This window comes from Merops nubicus, unplaced genomic scaffold, assembly GCF_000691845.1.
Source record: "Merops nubicus isolate BGI_N331 unplaced genomic scaffold, ASM69184v1 scaffold14037, whole genome shotgun sequence".
Classification (NCBI taxonomy): domain Eukaryota; kingdom Metazoa; phylum Chordata; class Aves; order Coraciiformes; family Meropidae; genus Merops; species Merops nubicus.
In genome coordinates this window covers 1-10,284 of record NW_008622362.1, presented here as the reverse complement: position 1 = coordinate 10,284, position 10,284 = coordinate 1, and the positions used below count along the sequence as shown (strand labels likewise).

Here is a 10,284-nt window from a genome sequence, read left to right as displayed (position 1 = left end):
AGGTGAGAAGCAGCAGATCGGCAGAAGGCAGCTCTGCAGCACATCCAGGCCCCTCCTGCACCCCTGGGGCCGGGGACAGCTGGCAAGCAGGGCAGCGTGGGGCTCTTCACCCTGATTCTGAATGCTGCAGTGCTGAAGATGCGCATTTCCAAGGGACCAGAAGTGGCTTCAGCTGTGTTTGCTGAAGCAGCTGTAGGTTTTGTAGCTACCCATCACCAGCCCACCCCATACCAATCAATTCTGTGACAGCCAAGGGGACGCAGTTGTCTGCACTTCTCTGCAGGGTAGGGGGGCTCCGTCACCCTCCAAGGAAATGTTGTATTCATTGTTAATGCCCCTCAAGGCCGGCAGAGCCCAGGGATGCCTATAACCCCAGGCAGCGAGGTGTAGTGGAACACCACAAGGTCTCTGGACTCCCTAGCTCCCTGCAGCAGAGCAGGGGGCCTGGTGTCACCCACCCAGACAGCTGTGACCTCTGCAAACCCCGCGTCCAACTCCAGCGTGCTTCAAACATGGGGTCTGCCATAAAACATGCCTTCCACCCTCTCCCAGCCCTGCCACTTGTCCCCAAGCTGCTGCACACCAAAGGCGGCCAGGGGTGCTCCCCTGGTGTGCTGGGGAGAATGGGACCAAGGAGATGCCAGCCCGGTGTGCACAAGCTAGGCTAGGGCACTGGGAGGCAGGATTGCTCCATGGCATTTCCCAAGCACAGCTTTCCAGCTCCAGTGCCCTGCAGTATCCTGTCTGGACTTTGGGCAGGACTGAGCTCCTCTGGGAGACGTTACAAGCAGAGGACACAGGAAGGCTGTGAGAGAGTCCCTCTAAAAGTCTGCTGAAAGTACAAAAGAAAGCAAGAAACCACATCTTCTCCATCCCGCAAGAAAGGCCTAAGGGGCTCCCTCTTACCATTCCGGATACATCCCAGCACCAGGAGACCGAGACAGAGAAGATGCAGCTGCTGCATTTTGCTGCTGAGTTTGGCAGAGGGTGGTGATGGTGCTCTGGTCAGGAGAGGTGAGCTCTGCACAGCTTCCCTGTGCTCTGCTGCTTGTGCTCCACGCTGTCTATTTATCCTTCTAGCCCGCAGCTTTCACTTTCTTAAGGAGAAGAGGCGTGGGAAGTTGCCAGAAGTCAAGCTGAATTTCAATTTCTGAGCAGTTCCCGAATATCCCGGCTGCTTTCCCTGCAGGCAGCTGCTCTGCAGTCCCAGAGCCAAATATGCTCCTGCCCCCTCCGCTGCCAGAACCTGGGCCACAGGGGCTGCTGGTCAGGACCAGAGCAGCTCCAGGGTGCCTTCACCTGGTTCCCTGGGCAAAAACATGGGGGAGTCTGACCCCATACATTTCCCAATGCCTTCTCTGAGGTATCTCCGTGACGTTTCCATTAGATAGCACACAGGCTCAACCAACTGACATTGGGGGGAGAACTTGCCTCAATCCCATTTTTTTAGGTATATATCAGTACTGGGGTGATACCTGGCTAGCCCTGAGCCACCCCATCTGGTCATAGGAGCCTGGATGACTCTCCCTGCCCTCCCCCTTGCCTGTGTGTGGGGCATATCCAATGGCTGGCATACCCAGCCAGCATGATCCACTCCAGGGCCACAATCTCACATGCCAAAAGGTTACCTGCTTTCCAGGTGTCCCAGCAAACAGGATCATGGTCAAGGCAGCTACAGAGCTTCCCGGAAACAGGTTTTCTCAGCACAAGAGCAGAAATCCCCCCAGAGTGTGCACAGAGTGGGATGCCAGCAGCTCACTGGCTGCATGAGCACTGTAGGGAGGGAAGACCAGCAGTGCCACTGGAAACCGTCACGGAACACGGGGACAGGGGCTGTTCCTCCTCATCATGGTGACTCACCACCATGCCAGTGCCACCTGCACTGATGTCCTTTAACCTGCCTGCTTCAGCCCTGATATGTGGCATGTGGGACCCTGAGAGGCGTGGGGTTCTGCAGCCCAGGGAAGAGACAGTGGAGGGGGTCTCACTGCTTCCAGCAGATGCCTTGTAGGGGTTTGGAGAAATATCAGAGCCAGGTTCTTCTTGAAGGGACACAGGGACAGGATGAGAGGAAACTGTACCCAGGGAAATTCCAACTGATAATAGAAAAAGTATTTCCCCACAAGAGCAAACAAATCCTGGAGTGGGATCTTCATCCCTTCACTCCCTTGCTCCAGCTTTGTACTCTCCTGGCACTTCTACCCAGGGACTAGACACCGTGCTGGGATGCAGGAACCTCAGTAAGTCTCTCCACTCCTCTCAGCAGTAAGAGACAGTGAAATTTGCCCCTTCCCTCCCCCATGTTAAGAAGCAAGAGGAGACTCCAGCCAAGGTGCTCCATCTCAGTACTGGCACTGGCACCAGCCTCATGCACAGGGTGGTCTCCTCCATCAGAAGAGCCTTGCATCCAGCCACTCCTGTGCCCTGGCAAGCCAGCGTTGTGCCAAAGGGGTTAAGCAGGAGCTCGTGGGAGGCACAGGATATGCCAGCTTAACTTCAGTCAGCACCTGCCTTCATCTAGAACTCACAAGCTATTGAAGAGAAATCTTGGCTGGTGGAACGGGAATTTAGGTGGGGGAGGATTAGTGTCAGTCATCAGCTCCAGCCTCCCTGCAGGTTTGGGGATGCAGGCTGGTTCTGGGGCCTGGCCTCCACTTGATCTTTTTTTTGCACTGCCACAGAGATACCTCAGCAGGGAGGACAAAGGCTCCTGCTGCTGATGCTGGTGGCCAGATCTCCAGGCACAGCCACTCCTAACCCAGCGCCAGCTCCTCCCCAACAGGTGGACTGACAGCATGATGGCCCCCATGAAGAGGGACCCCCAAAAGCAGAGCCCTGACCCCCCAGTGAGGGATGTTGGGGGTGCCCAATGGCAAACCCTCGCCTCCTTGCACATTTGGTGGGTTTGGCAGCTATCAGAGCATGCCTGAAGACCGGCAATAGGTGCTGGAAGTCTTGGACAGGGGGGGCCTCTCCTGTTGGACCCCTCCTCCAGGCACTGCTGGGGTCTTGATCCCCACAGCAAGTGGGTGGTCCCCAGGCAATTCCCTGGCACAAAGGGCTCCTACCTGCTGCTGGCTCCCAGCTAGCCAAGCGCTGGAAGCAGCATGTCCAGTGTTGGGAAGGCATCCTTCTGAGGATAAACCCCTCAACTGCTTCTGGGCACAGGGGCTCCCTCTCCTTCTGCTGCCCGAAGCCCCTGCTGCACAGAGGGGCAGGAAAGAGAGGCTCTGCCTCCTCCCAGCAGCTGTCCGGGTGCCAAGTGGGTGAAAGCACAGCTGCTTCAGTCGCCTCTGCTCCCCAGGAGGGGCACAAGGGTGAGGAAAGGGGCTTTCCACGTGTTGTGAAAGGGGAATGTGGTGGGTTTCCCCCCCCCCCTCCACGGTTCTAAGAAGAGAGTGGTCATCTCTGAAGTGCATCTCTGTGGCATGCAGTGAGGTCACCACATCCCCCTCAGAGGGCAGAGCCTCGGGGAGCAGAAGAGATGGTGTGGATGGGGAAGACAGGATGTTTTGGGGTCCAGGCTCTTCAAAGACAAATGCAGGCAGGGAACAGTCAGGGGATCTGGTGCGATTTGGGAAGATGGGAGAGCATTGCGTACACTGACCCACTTTTAAGACTCATCCAGAGCAATTTAGGAGTGCTGGAGCTGCAGCCCCAAGGACACCACAGGCAGCAGGAAGCATCCATGAGCACTCACCCCTGCAGAAGCCTCCACAGTGCAGCTCTTAATTAAAGTGGAAACTGAGCATGGGGGGCGATGATCCCTGTGGGAAATCCAACCCATCAAAATGTAAATGGGCCGTGTGAGTATCACCTCCAGCCCCAGCCTCTCCTCAGGTTGCACCAGCCACGCTGCCAGCCTCGTGGAGACCTGTGAGCTGCGGGAGCGCCTGGGGCGGCTGCTCCCTGCCAGGCTCATGGGTTCCAGCGTTCTCCCTGGGGTGCCTTGCGGTGCTCTGCTTTCCACCTCCAGAGCTGGAATGGGCAAAGGGGGAATTTCAGCAAATTCCAGACACAGTCAGCCCCTGCGGCAGGATCTGGCCTGGCTGGATTCACCTCATTGGGAAATAGTGGGCAGGCACTGAGGCTGTTTCAATTTCCCTCGAATCTCCCGGCTCGAGGGAGCCTCCCGCACTGCCCCCATTGCTGCCCCCATCCTGGTGCCGTACAGGGGCTGAGGCCACCACCACCCCATGGGCCTCAGGGCCCCACTGGATGTCCTTCAGCTGAAAGAATCCAGTATCTGATTTAAATGGGGCTAAGGGGAAAAAAAAAGAGCAATTCATGCCTTTGCCCAGAGGGAGCAAAGATGGTCCTGAAGATCTGGCTAAAAGGGATGCAGAAGGTGCCAATTCCCGCTCTGTTAGAGCCCATCTGTCCCTAGCACTCATTGCCTTCAGTGTCATTGATGTTGACGTCATTGTAGGCAATGGGCAGCAGAGACCCTTCAGCAGGGTCCCGCTCAACTCCTTAAGGTGAGCATCCATCTCCTGGAGTCCTTGCAGCACATAGGTCCCTCAGCATCATCCTTGGGCTGCACAGTTTCCCAGCCAGGTGCTTCCTGCAAATGTCCTTGGCCACGCCGTGATGGCAATGAGATGGCAGTGGCCAGGTGGGATGCCCCCAGTCCTGGCTCCCTGCCATCATGCTGCCTGTCCTGCTCTCTGCAACCACTCTGGGGGTTTCAGGAAAGGACACTGGGGAACAGCTTGGAGACCTGTGAAAAAAAAACAGCCCCGCAGCAATTTCCTTGAAGTAAGGAGGTTCAGCGAGACCACGTGCCAGGTCCTGCACTTGGGTCACAACAACCTCAAGCTCCAGGCTTGGGGACAAGTGACTGGAACGCTTCCTGGTAGAAAAAGACCTGTGGACTCTGGTTGACAGCTGACTGAACATGAGCCACCAGTGCGCCCAGGTGGCCAAGAAGGCCAGCAGCATCCTGGCTTGTATCAGCACTAGTGTGGCCAGCACGACTAGGGCAGGGATCGTGCCCCTGTACTGGACACTGGTGAGGCTGCACCTCAGATTCTGGGTTCAGTTTTGGGCCCCTCCACTACAAGAAAGGCATCAAGGTGCTAGAGCTTGTCCACAAGGAATGGCTGAGGGACCTGGGGTTGTTTAGCCTGAAGAAAAGGAGGCTCAGGTGAGACCTTACCACTCGCCTGGCAGGAGACTGTAGTGAAGTGGTGATCAGTCTGTTCTCCCAAGTAACAAGCAATAGGACAAGAGGAAATGGCCTCAACTTGCATGAGGGCAGGTTTAGGCTGGAGATTAGGAAAAGATCTCTTCACCCAAAGGGTTGTCAAGCATTGGAACAGGCTGCGCAGGGAAGTGGTAGAGTCACCATCTGGGGAGGTATTTAAAAGCCATGGAAATGTGGTGCTGAGTGACATGGTTTACTGGTAGACTAGGCAGTGTTGGGTTAATGATTGGGCTTGAGGATCTTGAAAGTCTCTTCCAACCAAAATGATTCTGTGTGGCTTGGCAGGAAGGATGCCTGCTGAGGCTGCACCCCAAACTCACCCATGGACAGATCTGAAAGCATGTGAGGTAGATCAAAATCCCTAAAGACTGCTTTCTTTGACTGCTCTGTTGGCTCTTAGGGTGACACTGGACACAGGAGGCTGTGAGGTTCTCAGTCTGGTGCAGCTCTGAGACACGGCTCACATTGGCCTCACGGCAGGACATTCTCAGAGGAGAGAAGATGGTCTTTCACCATGCCTTGGAAAGCTGCATCCTGGGAGTAGGTCTGCAATCCCCAGCAGGATGGGAGGGAATGGAGAGACATGGGGGTCTGGGCACATGAAAGGAGGACTAGGAGCATGAGGATGCCCCAAAGCCAAGCAACACAGAGAACGAGGGAAGGAGGGCACTTGGGAGCTACATGTAGGCAAAGGAAGGGTTGAGAGTAGGGTCTGGACTGGGGACCTCTATGACAGGATGGGTGCCAAGGGATGGCTGGGACTGAGAAATATCTTGGGGCAGGAAGGGTGGGAGTCCCAATTGCCCACCAGCCACTTCACCTCTTCTCTGCTCTCAAGACCATAGCAGACTCCAGGAGGGCAGTACTGGTAGAGAGAGCATAAAAAAACACCTTGAAGCTTCACTTGGAAACCACAGCCCCTCTAGCACCCACACAACCACAGAAAAAGCCCTTGGCACCCACTGGTCTGCTGCAGCATAGCTGGCTGGGTCCTGCATAGGAGCAGGAGCGCTTCTCAGGATCAGCACGGGATGGAAAGATGGAGCTGGTGCACATGTCCCAAGAAGAGCCTCACTAGAGCTCAGTCCAGCCTTAAAGCCCAGCACACCACACTGCCAGTGCAAGCCTGGAGCACTGTCTGCACCAGCTAACAACTTCAGCTAATCATTTGGCCCAGAGTCAAGACCTCCCGTTTCTTGGCTGCATTCTCTGTTTTCTGTCTTTCCTAGCTACTTTCTGCTGTCACTGAAGCCTTTCTGCTCCAGGGTGGCCTATCTCTCCTAACTTTTTGCTCTGCTTGACACAGTTGAGACTTTCTTTCCTTCCCTGCAGAATGCCTAGGGGTGCTTGTACAGCCCCTGCACATCCACTGCCCTGGCACACGCTGCATCAGTGTCTCCTGGTCTTTGCACATGGGGTGAAGCAGCAGGTTTGCCCTGCCAAGGGGTACAGCTGTCTGAATCCTCCTCTGCTGCTTCACTGCAGCATCACCTGAGAGCATCTTCTTTACATTGCTTGTCTTAGCTGGGATTCGTGGATTCAGCTCCTCCATGGGAAAGAGGTTTTGGCTCTTGCTGCACACTCCAGATCCCAGCCTGTTGCCTCTCCCTTCAGCATCTCACAGAGAATCTTCTTGGAGGTGTTTCCCTGGTGCCATCTCACCATGGCAGCATTGCAGCCACCTGCCTTGCCAACAAGAGGCTCCCACTAACCCCGGCACCTTATTTTCCTTAAAAGCAACATTCTGCAGTAGAGCTGGAAGTGATGTGCAAATCTCCGTATGTGTGCAGGCACAAGCACACGTGGGGCTGCATTTGTGCATCGTGTCTGTGCTCATATGTGCCCTCCTGGGCAGGTATCTGTGCCTGAGCATGGGGCAAACTCTGGTGCTCTTCCAGAAGTCCTGCTTTTATGGTGAATTTTAGGGAAAACTAGAGCACCTGCAAGGACTCGTCTGTATAACCTGTTTTATCCTAATGCCTGCCTAGCATTTGTAGGGAAGAAACCCACCCGCATGGTGTTTACATCTGCAGCCACAGAGGCTCTAGTACACATTTCACACGCTGGCTCGTTCCTGCCATGTGCTCATGCTTTGCTGCCTGTGGTTGCAGACGTACTTGTCTGAGCCTCCTTTCTGTGGGGTTTTTGCAATTATTTCACAATCCCCTGACACTGCGACCAGCGTAAGAGAGTCCAGCAGAAGGCAGGGCCAGCCTCACAGGGCTGGATGCTGTGCATCCCCAGAAAACCCAGGGCTGCCTCCAGCTCTCCTATGGCAGCCCCAGCTGATCTTCTCAGTGTGTGGGTGTCAGTTCCCAGGCTTTCAGCAAAGCCCAGGCCAGAGAACAGCCTCACTAATAACGTAGCTTAATGCTGTTTTCCCCAAGCAGCACAGAGCTCCTGCTTTGAGCCAGCGGTGCTTGTCCAGGGAGGTTTGGAGTCAGATGGAAAAGCTCTGCCATTAGCAAAGAAGCCACGTACAAACCCATTCCATGCTCCTGTGTTTGCTGGCATCTCGGTGGAGACAGATGAGCAAACAGGACAGCTTCACCTTGCTGAACAGCACAGCTGCAGGAGAGGGGACTAGCATGGTCCCCCTCCCCTAAGCCAGCAGCTCCCAGCTCCTGCACCCCAGGGATGCAGCACCCTGGGGGGCTGCAAAAGCCAGTACCTGGGGGATGACAGTGTAAGAGGGTAGGAGAGCAGCCACCCTTGCAGCTCCTCCTGGCCCACAAAAGCCCATCACAACAGCCAGAACAAGCGAATTTGGTTGTAAAGGATATATTTTATTGCCTCACATCCTGTCCAAAAGCCAACCTGGCCAACAGCCACATGCTCCTGCTTGGAGAAGGCATCACGGAGCCAGCTCAGCGCCCGTTCCGTGCTCAGGGATGGTATCTTGGACTTCACAGTTTCTTTACACAGCCTTAAAATAATAAATCTAAATGCCCACCTAATAAGCAATCAAGCCAGATAAATGTTACTGATAGAAACAGCTGCAAGCTTTAATCCAGCCAACACACACCCTTTGCTGATACTGTTAAGCCCTGCAAATCCTATTATCGCAATTATATGACTTAATAGGCCTTTACTGACCAAAGTCCTCGTCTGAAGTTTCTGCAAGCAGATAGCACTGGGGTTGTGGTACAGTAAAAAAAAATTAAAATCAAAGGGACAAATCCTGACTCTTTTCCTCCAAACCACACTGCAACAGTGCGCTATGAAAGCAGAAGGAAAAGCCTAGAACAGCCCAGACATACAGCCACACTATCACTCCCACTGCTCCCACACTCCCCATCTCAGTCACTATTAATTGCCCTGCGAGGAAGGAATTGTCCAGCAAGCTGCCTGGGCAGGACCACAGGGATCTGGGACCCGCCTGGCACCCCACAGCCTTGCAAGCCAAAAAGGAGCAAACAGGTGAGAGGGAAATGAAACGCAGCCAACATTTATTTGGTAGAAAAATAAGAGCAATCTTCCAGAAAAGCCAGCCTGCAGCATAAAGGGCACTCTGTGAAGCAGAAGGAGCCAGAAGTAAAGCTTTCCAGGAAGAATGAATGAAAGCACAGTCTTCATATATAAATACAAATGTATAAAATCCCCCAAAAAAAAGTCATAGGAAAAGCTGCCATCCTGCCAGGCTATAGAAATCCCCTTAGGTAGGAAGGCTGCCCACTTCCCCCTCGGGGCCATGGCTCAGCTGCCAGGCAAGTCCAGGTCCTCACTGGCGTGGCCATGGGGCAAGAGAGGACCTGGGTGCCCCACGTGCCGAGAGCACCCCACCGGTGTGAGGGTCCCAGCCAAGGGGTCTCTGTGGCAGGCACCGCGGGGGCTCTCTGGTGCAGGCACGGCAGCGCCGAGGGAGCAGCCCCCTCAGACAGCCCCACCCTCGCTGAGGGGCTGTCAGGAGGGTGGGTGGTCAGTGGGTGTCCGTTGCCAGGCGGTGGGTCGGTCATCGTTAGGGAAAGCGTCCGTCCTGAGGAAGGCAAGGAGAGGGCAGTGAGGTGGAGAGGGTCTCGGTGGGAGCACTCACCCCACTCAGGGGGCCTCTCCTCGCACAATATTTCTTGCTTGTCCCCAGGCAGCTCCAGAAAGAATCTGATTTTTAAGCAAGCACAGGCTGGGAAGAAGCCATGCCCTGGGGACCTCCACACTCCACCCACAGCTCTGGCAGCCCTCCCAGGCTTGGCCATGGGAGTCAGACACCCACTCCTCCACAAGGAAGGGTCAGGGTTGGAGGGCAGCACCCTCACTTGGTCACCCTGCTGGCCCTGCTCCTCCCCACCTACCTCTTCAGGCCTGATTTAGATCCGCTGCCGCTTCTGACGCTTGGATCTGCGCCTGGCACGTGGAGACTGTCCCTCTTTCTTCTCCTTGTCCCTCCTGACCTTCTTGTCCAAGTTCTGCATCAGCTTCTGGATGGCGAGGTCATTGGGAGAGGCGCAGATTTTCTTGTTCTTCTTGGTGGTAAACCTGGGGGCGCAGGCAGAAAGGCTTGCTGGGGGTGTGGGCAGGGGGGAAGAGATGGAGAGGGAGGGTTTGGCTGGACCCAAGCTGCTCCGGGGAGTCCTGACTGCAGCAGAGTACTTACACGACAGCCTTCAGCAAACACCCCGTCTCAGGGCCCTGGATGCTGTAGGACTTCACCACATTGCTGGGGATGGTTCTCTGGCTGTACTTCAGGCAGCAGTCTGAAGCAGAGCTGCCAATGCCTGAGAGAAAGGAAGATTTCAGACCCTTTGGAAGGCAGACCTGCCAATGCCTGAGAGAAAGGAAGATTTCAGACCCTTCCCAGCCCCAGGGGAGCCCAGCCCAGCCAGCTGATGGCATGGGGCTGGCTTGGTGTCGTTGGTAGGACAGATGCTGGGGCAGCATGTGGAGGTGGGAGCTCTCAGCCCCAGTGCCCTGTTGCAGGTCAGACCCTGCCCTGGGGGATACGTGACACTAGTTTCTCTGCCAGCAAAGGGGAAACTGAGGCAAAGATAAATTCCTTGCAAAGGGTTTGAACCTCATCCTCCTGCTGCACTTGGAAGCTTGGGGTGCTGCTGCCACCCCAACAGCCACGTGCACACACGCGC

At 55.3% G+C, this 10,284-nt stretch overlaps 2 protein-coding genes across 2 annotated transcripts in view; both read right to left on the bottom strand.

Annotated features, from left to right (window-relative positions):
• Nucleotides 1-9,162, bottom strand: part of CCL19 (chemokine (C-C motif) ligand 19) — a gene marked incomplete at its 3' end in the record, with an annotated part of 10,148 nt that extends 986 nt beyond the window's left edge. The window contains exon 1 of the mRNA XM_008944757.1: nt 9,144-9,162. Coding sequence (XP_008943005.1) covers nt 9,144-9,162 — 19 coding nt within the window. The remainder of the gene's footprint in view (nt 1-9,143) is intronic.
• Nucleotides 9,163-9,510: 348 nt separating this feature from the next.
• LOC103777213 (C-C motif chemokine 21-like) lies at nt 9,511-9,918 on the bottom strand (the record flags this gene model as incomplete). The annotated part of the gene is made up of 2 exons (XM_008944756.1): nt 9,511-9,679; nt 9,798-9,918. Coding segments are annotated over 2 exons (290 nt in total), but the record flags the coding sequence as incomplete, so codon positions are not given.
• Between the last annotated feature and the right edge of the window lie 366 nt (nt 9,919-10,284).